At 38.7% G+C, this 17,243-nt stretch overlaps 2 protein-coding genes across 2 annotated transcripts; one reads left to right on the forward strand and one right to left on the reverse strand.

Moving 5' to 3' along the window:
• Positions 1-9,509: 9,509 nt before the first annotated feature.
• ftr84 (finTRIM family, member 84) lies at positions 9,510-12,693 on the reverse strand. The gene is made up of 7 exons (XM_054605113.1): positions 12,121-12,693; positions 11,899-11,994; positions 11,472-11,705; positions 10,718-10,874; positions 10,561-10,617; positions 10,280-10,333; positions 9,510-10,051 (listed from the first exon to the last, which is right to left on the reverse strand). Exons 1-7 carry the CDS (start codon positions 12,691-12,693, stop codon positions 9,510-9,512), a joined length of 1,713 nt encoding a protein of 570 aa, XP_054461088.1.
• A 2,836-nt stretch (positions 12,694-15,529) lies between these two features.
• tppp2 (tubulin polymerization-promoting protein family member 2) lies at positions 15,530-17,243 on the forward strand. Its single transcript, XM_054605153.1, has 3 exons — positions 15,530-15,720; positions 16,396-16,549; positions 17,052-17,243. The coding sequence occupies exons 1-3, from the start codon at positions 15,530-15,532 to the stop codon at positions 17,241-17,243; spliced, it is 537 nt and encodes a 178-aa protein (XP_054461128.1).

Raw genomic sequence — 17,243 nt, forward strand, 5'->3', positions numbered from 1 at the left:
CCGCAGTATTTTCACATTTGAATGACTAAAATTTCAAAGTCAAATAGTTACATGTGAAGAGATTTAGAAAATTATTGGAATTAAAATCGATATTATAGTTGATCTGTTTTCTGTTGTGTCTATTTCACCTGAACTTAACTTAATCTATCAAAGAATAAAATTGTAAAAATCCTGTCAAATGTAATAAAATATCCTTTGTGTTCACCAATTGTGCCTGTTGGTCAAATGTGTTTTATATTGTTTTGCATATAGACATACATAGTCAAAGTAAAATGACTTGATAGGTTGAGCTCCCAGCTGTGATAGGAAATGCCCTGAAGCTGATGTCAGACATGAGCCAACCCTAGGGGTTGCATGAGCTCATGCAAATAATGTAGCACACAAGTCACCGGTATTAGTATGTGAAATATAACCTGTTCATAGTCTTTATTTCTTCCCTTATTTGTTTGATCATATTCCGAAGCAAAAAGTGTGGGAGGAAACCTGCTTTTGGTTTTAGGAAGGGAGGTGAAAGAAAACATCAAATAAATCAAATGAAAATGTTACCAATGTATAAGTGTCCTCCCTCCTGCTATTTGCATTCTCAAGCAGTAATAGAGGAAGAAAGAGTCAAATATGTTCACTGTAAATCAAATGATATGCACAGAAAATTAAAGTATTGTTTACTGAAAACTAAAATAAATAAATATTTTAACTGTGGCCCCTACCAGACTTTATTCTGTGAAACACTCTGTTGTTGATTGTGATTGTCTGACATTTGTGAACCCAGAGTTCTATGGGACCAAATTCAGTAATCATTGCACTTCACTTTTATTCTGACTTATGAAGTTCAACTCTTTGGCTTTTTTTTTTATCTGTGCAAGACAAAATACAGAACATGAATATACAATACTGGGAATATTGTGTATTTTTTGAAACACTTTCAAACATCAATCAGAAAGATGTCTGACTGCACAGATTCTTTAGTCAAGCTCTTATCTCCAGCTCAATGCATTAATACTCCCCATAATGATCCGTGGTATGGTCATGATTCTCTTGCAAAACTGGTTCCTCCTTATTATAGGAACCTAATAAGGCATCTTACTGTGTCTTACACCCAATGTGTTCAGTGAACACTGCAGAGACAAACTATGCCGCTACATTGAAGGGTGTTTGTGACTCCACAAATTGTTTCCTGGAAACACTGTTTCCAGGTTTCTATTTTAATTGAGGGTGGCAATGGTGAAAGTCTAGTCCGCAGTGTTAATCACCTGCAATATTCCATATGTAGCGTATATGCTGAATGATGGCTTGCTTAAGTGTAACTGCTGTAGACTATATCTGGAGGTAAAATGACCGCAACATAATTTGCCCTTATGTCAGTTATTTTTTTTAAAGCACTCCGCTGAACCTGGGTTAAATGGCATCCTTCAAATGGACGAGGCTCATAACAGTTCAGAGAAATGAGATAAACAGAGACAGCAACTTCAATAAAATGCTGCCATAGAAATACACGAAGGATGTTTTTTCTAAATGTACAGTTGACTTTTCACAAGTTAAAATAAAGTGGAGCACACTGTGTATCTTGCATCCACTTGCTTACTCTGTAATGGTTTGGCTTGGGGTTATATATCCTCTCCTCTACCTTCGCAGGGCTGGGAAACCCCAGGTGAGAAATTATGTATGTCTCAATTGTTTTCAGGTGTAGCTTCACTTGAAATAATTTATAGTAACTGAGGTTGCTGTTCCGCCTTTTCTCTGCCATTGATCATTTCAACGGAATTGTAATTGCTAGGCAACAGCTTGGGTCCATGTTTACTTCCCATAAGCTGATGTCATTCACATACACTGCAACAGGAAATAAACTGGGACACATTTGGAACATTGAGTAGATACCAGCCCTGCTCTGCACTTTATTAAGAAGCTTTGAATGCTCTTGTGCTTTTTTAAAACAGCCTTCAAAATGACAAAGTGAGCAAACAACAGTCACAAATCAAGATTGCATTACAGCTGTGTGTATACGATGTCATGTGAAAGCAGCCACATAATTTTCTTTTTCTTTGTAAACATTTGGTATCAGATGAACCAATATATGTGCACTGCAAGTAGTTTTTAAAATAAAGTTATATAAGTGTTTCTATTGAAGTTATACTTTCTTCTCTTCATCACTTACATTTCGTTAACATTATATTACATGGCAGTTTGTTTTTAAAAGCTACATATCTACATTGACTCCATATTTTACACTACTGGTACACCAAATAGAAACACCTGTATAATTTATATACAATATACTGAACACTCTAAATAAAAACATGAAATATGTGAAAATGTTTGATAGCGTAAACCAGTTGTTTGTGTGTTGACTCAGTTCTATGGAAAGTTTTGGGGCTGTACACTATGGTAGTGGTGGTCCGCATTAATAATTTTTCTATAATTTGTTCATCTTCCTATAGATAGAGAAACAATAATATTAGAAACATCTGGCAATGCAATGCAATCAATTACAAAACAAACTACATCCACAAATGCACAGCGAGTGGATTACACAAACACACACAATATAAGTAAGGAGAGACAGGGACACAAGTAGGAATGGCTTTAGCTCCGAAACAAACCATGGATGAATTCTTATTTTCATATGATTAGTCCCCAAAAAAATCATAATAAATATTATGTCACATTTCTGCCAATAGATTATGCTTCACACTGTCACTTCAAAATTAATAAAATACTTCAATCCAAGCTAAGTTTTAAACTGGAGTTTCTTGCGGGGCAGTTTAGGCCTACAAAATGTAACTTATTCAATTTAAATTAGCAGAGGTAAAATTGAATAAACCCAAAATCTAAACCCCAGAAAGCAAATTAGATAGTCTGAATTATTTATGATAGTTCCATTGAAAATGTAGTTCTCAGCCTCCTCTTATTTTAAAGTTCAGATCTTTCCAAATTTGGATAGAATGGTCAGTTTTAGACAAGTCAAGTCTATTGTATGTACCTGTATGTAACTGTAACCATCTAAATACAACTCAGTTGTAAAACCAAACAGAAATTGAAATTTAATTTATTTTATTAGAGCAAAACTTTTATATAACCTTTTAGACTCTCACAAGACTCACCACTTATTTAATGCCTACAATATATATATAAAGCTATAAAGTAAAAACTGACCATGTAAGTAAATACATTCTAAAATGTAATTCAGAGAAGATATATTTATATTAATCAAATGAAGATGATATAAAGTGTGACCCTTTGACTGACTTATTTTTACGTATGATGTTAAAATAATATATATTGTAGATAAAATAATTAGCTGGTGACTTAACTATGAGTCATTCAATGGTAGACATCTTCAGTATGTTAGCATGCTATACTATGTTGAATAAACTCCAGTTGAAGTATAAATACCTGTGTTACTCCCACTTGTCAGTAATGAACATTCATGCACAAAATAAAGCTAATCTATTGCATATCCTCCTGGTTCAGCCTTTCAGAGTAAAAACTAAACTCCCAATCAAACTGAGAGGAGAAACTGAAAAAAAGAGATCAGCATCAAAAGCCAAAAGAGAATACCACTGAGCTGATCACAACTTTGAATGTAGTGCAATATAATTGCATTATAAATATTAATATTTTAGTATATTCAAGAAATATACCTGATTACAGACCACAGTTATTTACGTCCTGCTGGGGGTAAGGTAATGCACAAATGTACATCAGATGGGAAGTCCTTGTGTTTGTAATCAACTGCAGTTCTCTAACTAAACATGGAAATTACAATGAGCTTTATGCAAAAACATCACTCAAGAATAATAAAGTTTTGCATGGTCAGTTGCTATTATCAGAGTTACACAACCACCTGTTTGGTAAGCTGCTTTACCCTTTACCTAATAACATCTTAATAGAAGAAGAAATCTTCAAATTAATGTATTTGTTTGCATGGACACTGGGTTTCCAGGCACGGCTGTACAATCTCAGCCAACTATATATATAATTACACCAATATTGTAATATTCACATCTCAAGATTTATATCCAATGACAACATTAAGAGCCAATGCAGGTGTAACCCTATGCAGAATCCTGCACGCTCATTAAACTCAAATTAAATACATTGAGTTGAAACAATTATTTTTCTCATCATTAGCACATCATTAGCCAACACGAACATAAATGAAGCACTAAAATCTATTGTAGGAATGCACACAATTTATTGTACAGTTTATCTGATACATCCAATAAAAAAAAATCTTAATTTAAGCAAAAAAAGACGCCACTACGTCTGTTTACAGTATTGATCCAGCAGTTTTTGAGACATGAGCATCAACACATCAGTTAAAATAAGAGAGCTATGGTATATTCTTGCAAACGTGTGCTTTGCACTGCCACACTTTACATTATACTACATAGAACATATACATGTATAAACATGCTGACAGTCATAGTTAGAGCTTCCTGAAGCAGAACAGTTTTCCGGCCCTGTGGAGGTAGAGGAGGGGCTGAAGAAACCCAGTAGCTAAAGCCAAGCTTGTGCTAATGATGAAGGCTTTTGAAAACTGATTGGTCGTCAAGCAACATTGCAGTGGAATAGCAGCCATAGCCAAAAAGAAATGAGTGGACAGGGAAATCATGTTAAGCAAAATTATTTTAAAGGCCCTCCTCTTCATTGTGTTACTCTTCTTCTTCTCTTTGACTTTTTCTCCCGGCCCGGGGCGTTTCAGAGCCCTGAGAACCGAGCAGCAGCAGAAAAGTATCAATGAGAAGATGATAAAATTCTGGATGAAAAACCCATAAAGATACAGATTATTGTCATAGGTGTATATTGAGTAGATGCAGGAAACCAAGGTAATCATCCAGACAACACAACAACAGGCCACCTTGTACCTCAGGTGTTTAAACCCAAGATATAACACAGGGTGGACGACCCCAACATAGTAGTCGACACAGATGCAACATAAGAAGAGGGGACGGGCTGTAAAGAGGAGGCCACGTGAGAACATTAAGAATTTAACACCAAAGTTTAAATCAAACTGTAAATAAACATAAAAGCACATGCAGAATACAGCAACAACGATCTCAGATATAGCCAGATTGAGAGAGAGGAAGTCTGAGGCCAAAGTCTCTCTGGCTCCTTCGAATATCAGCCACATGACATAAACATTCAAAGGAAGACCCAGGATGTTGTTGGCTGTAGCTGAACCCACGGTTAAATCCACAAGAAGAGGTCTTTGATGAGAAGAAGTGGTGTTCATTTTTTGTCTGTAAAGAGGAAGAGACAACTTCAGAGGTTCTAACCTGGACGTATTGTTTCTTTGATTTTGTGATTATAACTACAATGTAAATAATGCACAATAACCGTTTGTCAACAACAAGACTTCACAACAATTTAAGATAATTCAACAAATTTACAACTTTAAACTAGAGCTACACAATTCTTGATTCAAACCTGGTACAGAGTGGAGCAGTGTTCTGGTCAAGCAGCAGTGAAGTGAAGTTCGGAAATGATGGCCGAATAGCATTAGAAGCTCTTATTACTTGGTTTACTGTTGTCATAATCAAATACACAAAAAAAACAACAATCAGTGAACAGGCAGGGAAATTTTATTCCATAACAAAATGTTTCCAGGTTGTGCCCTGACTTTTCCCTTCTGTTTGCTGGTCTAAAGTCAATTATTTTTTAGTTTTTTTGGTGTAGGCCAACATCATAAATCACAAATTTGCCTCAGAGGGCTTCACAATCTGTACAGCGTATGACATTCTCATTCCTTGGACCCTTGCGTTGTAAAAGGAAAAGCTACCCCCCCCAAACCGGAGAGAAAAAAGGAAGAAATTCAGGGAGAGCAACGGAGGAAGGATCAGTTGGATGGTCAGAAGTGGAATAGATGTTATATGTGCAGAATGAACAACATACATAATCAATCCATATGAAATAAATATACATAGAGATACATATAAAGATACTGTACATATAATGGAAGAAGTAATGGCAGTATTAGCACAAATAATAACAGAAGTAATAATAGACTACTAATGATAACAGCAGCATTGGACATGATAGAATAATAAGGATAATACAAGCATTAATAATATAAATGTGATAGATAAAAAAAGGAATAAAAATAATAATAAGACTAATAACAAGAATAACAATACTACTACTACTACTACTACTTCTACTACTACAACTACTACTAACAATAATAATAATAATAATATTGATAATAATAATATGAATAATAATAATATGAATAATAATAATAATTATTATAATAATAATAGCAGCCACTGTGATAAAAAAAAAGAAAAATAGATGGGCGTCTGAAGCGCTCCGTCCTGCTCTTTGGTGGAATGAGCCGATGACTGAATGAGTTGCCCAGCTGCCACAGTTCCTCATGGAGAGGGTGAGAGGGATTGTCCAGGATGGCTCTGAGTTTGGCCTTCATCCTCCTCTCACCCGCTGACTCCAGACTGTCCAGCTCCAGACCCACCACAGAGCTGGCTTTCCTCACCAACTTGTTAAGTTTGTCGGCATCTCCAGTCCTGATGCCACCACCCCAGCACACCAAAGCAAAGAAGAGGGCGCTGGCACAGCCATCCACCCTGACGTACTGTGGCCGGCCTGTGAGGTAGTCTGTGATCCAGGAAGTGGTGTCGGGGTGCAGGTTCATCTCCAGCAGCTTCTCTCTCAGTAGGGAGGGCTGGATGGTGTTGAAAGCACTGGAGAAGTCAAAGAACATGACTCTCACAGTGCTTCCCTGCTTCTCCAGGTGAGAGAGGGCCTTGTGTGTAGATGATGGAGTCCTCCACCCTTCATCTCATTATATATTTGTAGTCCATTTAGCAAGTGGATTCCTGCCACAGAAATACATGTCAGCTGATGTTTTTCATTTGCAGGGTTTATTTTTCACAAGCTTCGGCTGTCGTGACATACACTAGTACTACTGCACTCAATGTGTCCATTACAGCAGCTGCAGACATTTAATAATAATAATAATAATCAATCCTTTATTAGTCCCACAATGGGGAAATTATTTCTCTGCATTTAACCCATCCTGGAGGAGCAGTGGGCTGCAATGAAGCGCCCGGGGAGCAACTTGGGGCATGTTGCCGGTAGAGGGGTTTGAACCACCAACCTTGTGGTTACGGGACAAGCGCTCTACCTCATGTGCCACAGCCGCCCAGTGTCTGTTGTAGTTTTTTGGTTGACTGCTTCCAACACCTGTAGGTTTGCATATAGGACCACGGCCGTGCTTCATCTCTGTTGTGAACATGTAAAGCAGTGTTGCACGTACCTTTGGAATCATTTCTCTTGCAAATCATGTCAGCGAAGAGAAAATAGACACCTCATATGAGTCGCTGTGACAGTTCTGGATAATTAAAAAATATCATTATGAAGACACCATATGAAGTGATCAATTGCATTTCTAATGTGATATGAAAGATAATATTATGTGTATAGCTAGACAACTAGAGTATAAGACACTTTAAGTCAAGTGTTATGGCAGAAGTAGAAGGAGCCGATCCAAGAGATCCCATAGCTCTCATTAAACACATTCAGTGTACACAAGTCAGCTGATTTGGACGTTTCTTGATATCATGTATGTGTTTAAACACTTTTTTTTTGCCAGGAAAGGTCATTAGAGTTGAGCCTTAGGTCAATTGTCAATTTATTTGATGGGAAAGCAATAACAGTACACAGTGTCTTATAAATATGAAAAAGGGATTGCTTAATATCTGGGTTCTGCAGTTATGCAAGTAATGAAATTGTATTATTTGAAGAGCTGTTGATATTGTTCTCCAACTTGTTGGGTAGTAAAAAGATGTTGGAGCAGCTTGTTGAAAGTCATAAAGTGTGTTAAAGATACTACAAGGAGCTTTTAAATGGTAATGAAATAGTCTCAATTCAGTACTGATGTATCAGTAGGCACGGGAGAACCAGAACCAGGACTGGTCAGACCCAGTAAAATAAGAGGTTTACTAAAAGGAATCTGGAAATATTACCGCCTTTGTCCGCCAAAATCAACACAAAATGAGAGTTGAGTGTCTATTTATGAGGTCTGTTCAACATGTTTAAGTGTATGAATATGTAAAAATATGCATCCGCCCTTGTGCTGAAACTGTAACCTAACAGAAGCGGCTTCAGCACTCACAACCTCCAGGTAGTAGAAACTGTATTTTACACTATTAGAATGTTAAATAATGCATGGTATGTGTATCTTAAGTAATAGAAAAATGACTTGAACGCTCAATGTAACTAATTACATGAATAATGACATTCTCAGTTAGGTAGTTGTTTTTTTAAACAAAAAAAAATTAAGAAAACTTCTAATAGAAAAAATCTAATCTAATTAAATAAAAGACTATTATACTACTTTTATTTTGCGTTTTGCACTATACAGCATTTGTGTGTGCGGTTGCTTATGTTATTTAATGACATACTATGACTTAAACATTTACAGTGTGAGAGTGACAGTGTGTGTATTACTGTATATACATCCAAATCAATAATTTGTTCAGTGTTCCATGTTCATTACTGTATCTATCATCGGGCTGATCTTGAACGTTTGCACCATCAACCAAACAGCCATAATTCCACCATGGGTATCACCTGAAGAAAAGTCCATGGAGACCGTGACGGACATTCTGATAGGAGTTGCATATGTGGCAAACCTTCTCTTTGGTCTTCCTGCCAATGGCTACGTCCTGTGGCTTATAGTTATCAGATGACAAGAGAAAATAGTTTCTGATTTCATTCCTCTCTACCAGATTGTGGTTGAATCCCTTCTGTATATTTATCATAACAGGTTTATTACAACCCATGCTCTATCTTTATAGGGTGGGGAAACTGCACATTAAATGCAATTGCCAGTAAGCAGATATTTTGGTATTTGTTAATTATTTGGTTTAGAACATCTGTCTTAAAATTACTAATATACTGGTGTGATACACATTATGTGTTTGATATGATATATATTTATAAAATGTCCTTAAGTTGCTTTATTATAAAATGTTAGAAAGGTGTTTATTGGTGTTTTATGTCATTGCATCCCACCAGTTTCTTTGTAAGAAAATTAAAACTTGAAAATGTACAGCATGTACATTTTTATTTTTACTGTGCACACAAGCACACATATACACAATACCAACACACACACAGCACATGCATATTTTTGGTAATTTATCTGCAGATTGTTTCAGCCACAGCACTTTAATGCTCATCACAGTTAAATATAGGCCTTATGTTTTTAGCATTATAAGGTTGTGTTGTTACTTAAGGTGTACATCAATATATATTTCACCAACAGGATCTTACATAAAATAAACACACTGAAATAATAGCCTTAAAATAACTTTCAACGAAACATTATCATCACAGGAACATGGCAAATATGGTCACAACAACTCGGAAATCTGTGCAAGATAGGAGTATAAAACATTATGTTTTGCAGACAATTATTTCTACATTGTACTGTTCAGCTAGTAGGGGTTAACAGTACCTGTGAGATAAATACTCAACCACAATACATCTTAGTAAGGCGTGGCATTCTGCTTCAGCTGGCAGAGGGTAACAGAGGAGCCCACACCAAAGCCAGCATACAAAGGCTCACTGAACTGAGCTTTAAATCTGTGGATGAGCTCCATAGTCTCTGATATTGCGTAATAGGCCAATGTCTTGCCTTTATAATCAAGGTACACGCCGATTCGTGTGGCCCTGGGAGCTTCAGGAAGGTCTCTGTCTACTTTGTTGTGCCAGGCGGAGTAGCCCGAGTCTGAGCAGAGGAGACTCCAAGACTTGTCGTTGTAGCCCAGGAGGCTGTGCGAGTTCTTCCCTTTGCGACTGATGCTCTTGTAGGCCACCCCAATGGAAAACTCCCCGCTCCACTCTGCCTCCCAGTAAAATCTGAAACCAGACAGAGGCTCTTTGCACAGCACCTGGGAGAAGCCATCAAAGCGTTCTGGGTGATCTGGGGGTAAATGGACGGCCTTTTTCCGCGTGACCCTCTGGTTCCCGTCAGACAGGACCAGCTCTTTATAAACTGTGTTTGGATCCAAGGACATCTTGCAGAAGTCTGAGCAAAGACAGCCAAACACATTTTTAGATGTGGAGTAAGTCATTTCCATTTATTTCCCCTCCCAATTTCTGTTTTACACCCACAAGAACCAATTATCTGATAATACTATATTATTAAACATATATTGCTATTACGAGGAAGGGCAAATGTGTGAAAGTCGTCTCTTTATGTCTGAAAAAAGTGACAAAGGCACTGAATGGACTGAACTAAAAACAATTTACTTACATCTTAAGAAGTCTGTCCTGGTTTTTGGCTCCTCGAAGTTAACTCTGGAAGGAACTGTTTGTATGTATAAACATGGACACACATTATTTTGTGATACATTTTATCAAAAAAAAAAAAAAGTCAACCTAAGGGAATTATGTGATTATAAAAATCAAATGAGGGAACTTTTAAACAATTTCTCTCCACGTTTCTTGCTCTCTACCCCAAAAAATAATCTATATAATGTAAATTAATTTCTGCTTAAAGGTGAGGTTGTTGATATTTCCCTAACATTCATTTACCTTTGAGTCGTTTGTCTCCATTTCTCGGCAAAAGTATGTACACGGGGGTTTCATTAACTGTGGGGATGATGCAGCATTAGGTTAGTGTGTTACTGGCTCACTTTATAGTTTTCATATCATGAAGATATTTTGTCAAAATCATCTGCTATACACAAACCTGTCTTTGAGATTTTGCTCAATTCCTTCTTACAGATATCGTCCAGATGTGCCTTCATCTCTGTGGCCGTCTTGCTCATCTCTCCAAAGGAGAACTGAGGGTTGATGAGCACTTTGGGCACCATGGCCTCAGGAGCAACGCACAGGGTCGGAAAATTCTATTCAACAAGAAGAAGGAGCTCCATAATCCAGTCAACAAGTCAGAAACACAAACAGTGCCCTCACCTGACCAAAAATAATATAATCAATATCAACAGTTACTGCCCCGTTTCATTCACAATTACAGTTATTATCTGCTATTTAAACAGCACATGGAGCACAGATTTTTTTTTACATGTGACATGAATATGTAAATACAATGCCACCTTCAAAGTAGTGCATACTTTCATATTGAAAGTGAGAAGAGTCAATTTTGGGTATCCATTTTTTAAGTCTGATCTCATTTGTTTTCTCTCCCGGGTTTATCACTTAGAACTGGTGAAAACAATTTTTTTTTTTCAGGGTAATCTTTCCAAGCCCCATTTTTTTTATTTTTTATCTGTGAAACAGGAAAAACAAATGTGAAGTGATTTTTTTTGTTGTTGTGACTTTTGTTGTAAAACTAATTTTGGCCTACATTATAACTATCCTGTCATGTAAAAAACAACTCATATATTCTAGTGTCTTATGTGTAAACATCTCTGGCAGGCGTTGGACGACAAGTATTAAGACAGGAATACTTGTATTTTTTGCAGGCCTGTATTATTTTTCAGCACCTGCAGAAAGTGAATGTTGTCCTCTGTTTCGAGGATCTGCCGTAGCTCTGCATCTCTGCGCTGTAGCTCCAGTATCTCCTGCTCCAGACGTTCCACGTAGCCCTCAGCCTGCGACATCGCCGACTGCATGTTGGCCGTTATCATCTGATGGATTTCAGCCTTCCAGCGTTCAACCGCCTGCAGCATTTCGTGGAAGGTCTTATCACTTTCTGACTGTGCTCGCTGGGCACCGCTCTGAAGGGGAAAACCATTTCATCAATAGGTGTAGGAAGGGTGTGCTATTTGATATCTGCATCAGGCGATCAGGCCTTTTTTTTTTTTATAAATTATATTCATAGTGGCTTTATTGTACAATGTCTCAGGTCATATTGTATCTCCTACCAAAAACATGGTGTCGGATTGCATCTTAAAATGTACAGCCACTTACTTTAAGAACTTCCACATTGTGTTTGAGCTCGTGCAGCTCCTTCATCCTCTCCTGAATGATGTGCTGGACCTCAGTCTGGGTGATTACCAGGACTTTCTGTTGGAAAAATCAGACTTTTGTCAACCACAGTCACTTGAGAGAATTCACAACTGACACTTTTTTTGTTTTGTTTAAATGTCAGGCAGAGTCACACATGTTGACTCACAACCCTTTTAGACTCACTTGTTTATCCGTGCGCTCTTCCTCCGCTGAGGTGATGTTGTGGCCGCGGTGCTCTCTGACAGTGCACAGCACACAGATACACATCTGGTCAGAGCGACAGAACAGCTCCAGGCCTTTCTCATGCTGGGGGCAGATCTTCCTGTCCAGGTGGCCCGTCTCATCCACCAGCTTGTGTCTCTTGAAGGTGGATGACTCGTAATGCGGCTTGACGTGCTCCTCGCAGTAGTAGGCCAGACACATGAGGCACGACTTCACGGCCTTGTTGCGACGGCCGACGCAGAAGTCGCAGAAGGACTCCTGGTGCATGTATGGGAAAGGGGTGAGCTCCGGGAGCTGGCGCCGGGGCTCGCGGTGTACGTCGGGCAGATTGCGTCTCAGCACGGGCCTTGGTGTGAAGGTGGAGCGGCACTGCGGGCAGCTGTACACACCCATGTGGTCAAACTGGTCCCAGTAGATCTTGATGCACTCCAGGCAGTAGGTGTCACCACAGGGGATGGTGACCGGGTCTCTGAGCGTATCCACACACAGTGGACAGTAATCCTCTGGAGGTGAAGGGAAACTGGACTCAGCCATGATGATGTTGGATAAGTTGGATGAGATGTTGGACGATTGGACGAAATTTAGGATGAGAATCAGAAATATAAATTGGCTAAATGATGGTTATCCCAGCTCTTAGTCAGTATGCTGTCCAGAGAGTACAACTTCCTTTCAGCCTACAACTCTTTTTCAAACCAGAGACAATGCTTTTCTCTGGTGATATTTAAAGGAAAGGCTTTGTTTCTACTGTAAACACACAGTGATGTCCTCCTGTATCACCTCTTTGTGAAACTAATGCCATCCGCCACCATGATAGAACAGCTAAACAAGCAGGAATTTCAGAGAAACTCACACAGTAAGGTCAAGCTGTCAGCAAAATATCAGCATTTAAAGAAGTATCAACACCTTCCATCAAGTGAATTGGTGTTTAGCTGAAATGCTACTTGATTCTGCACTGTTTTAGCATTAACATTTTTTATATTTACAAAACAAGGTTCATACCACCTAATGTTAGCACAGAGTGTTTGCTGAATGCAAACCACAGAAGTCTCAGAAACCATTGATTTGTTCAGGGATTAGCATTACTGGATGGTTTTACTTAAATGTTCCCCTAAAACCAATGTTTATTGTAGGTGAAGACTTGGATGTACTTGTTAGTTGTGTACAATGGGGGGATGGCACTTAGTCCTTCACACCCTTCAGCTTTCCATTTGACTGAGTACGGGAGTTTCATGATGGTGCATGATGTCAAAACACCTTGTTCTGTTTACACTGTGAACAAAGGACAGAGCGTCAGTATCAGTGTGCCTATGTGGGTTCCCACAGGAGTATGCTGAAAACCTGACAAACAATGCAAGGAAATATATATATACTATAAGTATATATATACTGATGGTATTAAACCCTAGCAGTAGTTGTTGTGAGTAAAAAAAAGTTTACAGAGTTATGGGTAGAATGGTTGAATCAAACAAGTATATACAGTATATATTATAACACAGGGATTAATTGTACAATTGATGATACCACGCAGCACCGTGTCTGTTAAAGCTGACATCAGGGTCTACAATTTGGTTTTGAGAGGATTAGATAATGTATACTATAATATATGTACACTGATATACTATCGTGCAGTTGTGTCAACCTGTGTAAAGACACCCTTTTTCTTTGTTTTGTTCTGATATTCAGTTTGATTGATATGGAGCTTTGAGAGGGATAATCTCCTCTGTAATGTGTCATCTTTACGCTGTCAGTACTCTTTGTCCTGTGAAGGGCCGCTCTCATCTTTTTCCACACAAGAGGTCTCTTGTGACAATGACAGTAAGAGAGAAAAAAAAGAAAAAGAGATGAGGACAGAGGGTGGGAGAACACTGGAGAGCAGGCATCACAGACAGCTGTGAGCATAGTTTAGTGTTTTAGAGGGGAGATTAGAGAGAAACAACACAAGAGATGTAGCACAAATAAATACAATCCTGAATTGAAATAGAACAGACCACGATGGATTTTCCCACAGAAGCAAGTCTGTGCACAGAGGAGAGGAGCTAATCAGACTGAATAGACACAAGAGAGGCTGAGTGCCTATGATGTCATTGACTGTGCTGGTTGGTACTCTCGCCCTCCTCCCTCCCCCCTTCCCTCTCTCCTCCTGCGTCTCTGTATCTCTCCATCTCCGTCGTCATTGTGAGAAATCCTGGGAGTGGCAGGAAGGAGGAGAGGCAGAGGAGAAGGAAGAAGAAGAAGAAAAAGGAGGAAGACGAAGAGGTCGAGCAGCTGTACGCTAATCAGGATCTTCCTGAATATTTTCACGGCATCCTTCCCTTTACGGCAGCAGGTACACCTTACTCTCTCTTTTTCAGCATCACCATTTAATGCACTAACAGGCAATCCAACAAAGCGGCTATGGAGACAGCAGCAACAAGAAAACAAGTCTAGGTATTTAACAGTTGCCATAACTGGATGTAATATTTTATGTCCTCGTAAAGATGAAAAATGTGTAATATTATTAAAAATATAAGATGCTTTATTATATTTTTGTCAGGGCCTGGTATATGTCAATCCCAAAAGTGCTTATAGCAATGCAGAAATGCAACGCCGGATCTCAAGTGACATACATATTTTTATGTACTATATGATTTTTATGGTTTAATGATTGGTATCATTCTCATATTTTGTATTTGTATCCACCAGCTCACCAATAAAATGTCCCACAAATACATATAACATTGCTACTTTAGCATCTATGAAAAGTGCCTTTATACTATTAAAAAAAGTTGAAATAAAAGGAACAATCCTTTTATTTCTACGTATAAATCAGGTTTTTATATACCTTTTAATTAACCATTCATACTTAATACTGTTTTATTACTGTTTTTCAGCAAACGGCAGTAACAAGTTATGGACAAGTGTGTGTGTTGGTGTGTGTTTGTGCGTGAGTGAGAGAGATTGAGTGGACCAGGAGAACAGAAAGAGAAGGAGCATGTTTGGTCATTCACTGTTAGAGCTAACAGCAGAGCTGATTGAATTAAATTGGCCTGAAAGCAGCTTTAGTAAGAGGAATATAATGATGGATGTGAAAGTGTGTATCTGGGTGTATGTGTGTGTGTGTGAGAGAGAGCGAGAGAGAAAACGTTCACTTAGAATTACCGCGATGGCAGCCCTTTCCTGGCAGGCTGAACATCAATCAGCTAATAGAGTCATGACGTTCTTTAATTTCACTAAAAGTCTCACAAGGAGATAAAGTTAATGAGCACCCAGAGTAAGGGTGTTGTGTCATCACTTTTTGAAGGGTAAGGACAAAGCAACCATGTGTAAAAATGAAGCTGGTATGTGGACCTTTATCAGTTTGATACTGTATTCTCTTTGTGTATCTGTCAGTATGGCGGAGGGCTCAGTGTCTGTAGCAGAGGTGGAGACCTCCTTCCAGAAGTTTGCAGTCCATGGAGACACAAAAGCCACAGGGAAGGAGATGAACGGCAAGAACTTTGTGAAGATCTGCAAGGACTGCAACATCATCGACGGCAAGAACGTCACCACTACAGATGTTGACATAGTTTTCAGCAAAGTCAAGTAAGATTTCATTCAACTTTTCACAGAGAAAACATTCAAAACGCAACAACCTGGTCACAGGATAACAACAAGCCAACTGTCAAAAACATCATCAATTGGTCTTTAAAACAAATGTGTCTATGCCAATAAGCACTGAACATAGTACTTAACACTGTACACATTAGGGTGATGGGAAGCCATTAGTTTGCAGGTGTCAGAAACCAAAGCATGGAATAAATAAAAAATTTGACCCGATCATCTCATGATGCTATTTGAAAAGTCAGGGGATTGCCAAAGCACTTTCATCCCCTGGGCACCATGGATATAATGACCAAGTTTCATTGCAATCCAATTCAACCTTTCTCTAAAAAAACAAAATATTATCCTCATGGTTGTGAAGAGGAAAAGTCAGGGGGTCACTCAAGACATTTGGATGTTATCCATTTGGAAACATGAGTGACTGTACAAAAGTTTCATGGCAATACATCTAATAGTTGTTGAGACATTTTAGTCCTGACTGACCAAAAGATTGGTTTATTCCCTAGAGCCATGACATTTGGAATATTGCCAACACTGTAGCCCATCCCTAGCTAGCCACATTGCATTATATTGACGTGCAAATAGGAACATGGCGTTATTTGTATAATTTTGTCACTTGCCTCAGAAAACATTTGGCAACACTGTGCATTTCCTCAGGGCGAAGTCAGCTCGCGTAATCACATTTGAGCAGTTCAACCAGGCCCTGACAGAGTTGGCTCCCAAACGTTTTAAAGGCAAAAGCAAAGAGGAGTCGCTTCAGCAGCTCTACGGTCTCATTGTTGGTAAGGAGCCTGCCAACGTCGGAGTCACTGTGAGTATTTCATCAGTTCTAACCTCAACATACTCCCATTTTACCAGCCTCAGGCACACAGCAACCAACAATACTGAACTGCTTAGTGGATAACTTAATGCTCAGATTGACCAACCACCAGAAAGTACTTAAGTTTAGGGATGTTTGTGGTTGGTTAAGGTTGGGGTGAGAACGCAGAAGGACTTCTCGCTCTGTTTGAGTGAGATTCACAACATTGTGTTCACATATCTTTAGGTTTTATTGGCTAAATCTGGTCTATGCGCCATGGCCTAAATAATTATGTGCATTATTGTTGCCAGTGTCATTGTTGAATTTCTTTGGCTCCAGAAATTTCAAATCCAACGCATTGTGGCATTAAACTGACATTCTTTTACTGGTATAATTAATAACAGTGCTGGATTTTTTAAAATAAATAGTTGAGAGTGAGGGGAAAATAAAGCAAGCAGACAGACGGGATTAAATGTGCATATGTGTGTGTTTTTGTGTGTATGTCTTTTTTTAGAAAGTGGCAAAGGCAGCAGCAGTGGACAGACTGACTGATACCACCAAGTACACCGGAGCACACAAGGAGCGGTTTGACGAGTCAGGCAAAGGAAAAGGAAAAGTCGGGCGCGAGGACCTCCCAGACAAAAGTGGCTATGTGGGAGCTTACAAGGGCAGCGGCACTTATGAGGAAAAAGTTAAAGAGGCATAA

This window comes from Anoplopoma fimbria, chromosome 9 (assembly GCF_027596085.1).
Source record: "Anoplopoma fimbria isolate UVic2021 breed Golden Eagle Sablefish chromosome 9, Afim_UVic_2022, whole genome shotgun sequence".
NCBI lineage: Eukaryota > Metazoa > Chordata > Actinopteri > Perciformes > Anoplopomatidae > Anoplopoma > Anoplopoma fimbria.

Bases quoted from the DNA above. Each gene is read 5' to 3' on its own strand.
- ftr84 (XM_054605113.1), bottom strand. From the start codon at position 12,693: ATGGCTGAGTCCAGTTTCCCTTCACCTCCAGAGGATTACTGTCCACTG. The intron at 10,875-11,471 runs GTGCTGAAAAAT...CTTGTTGAATAG, and splicing joins ACAACATTCACTTTCTGCAG to AATTTTCCGACCCTGTGCGT. The intron at 10,334-10,560 runs GTAAATGAATGT...ACATACAAACAG, and splicing joins TGGAGACAAACGACTCAAAG to TTCCTTCCAGAGTTAACTTC.
- tppp2 (XM_054605153.1), top strand. From the start codon at position 15,530: ATGGCGGAGGGCTCAGTGTCTGTAGCAGAGGTGGAGACCTCCTTCCAG. The intron at 15,721-16,395 runs GTAAGATTTCAT...GCATTTCCTCAG, and splicing joins ATAGTTTTCAGCAAAGTCAA to GGCGAAGTCAGCTCGCGTAA. The intron at 16,550-17,051 runs GTGAGTATTTCA...GTCTTTTTTTAG, and splicing joins CTGCCAACGTCGGAGTCACT to AAAGTGGCAAAGGCAGCAGC.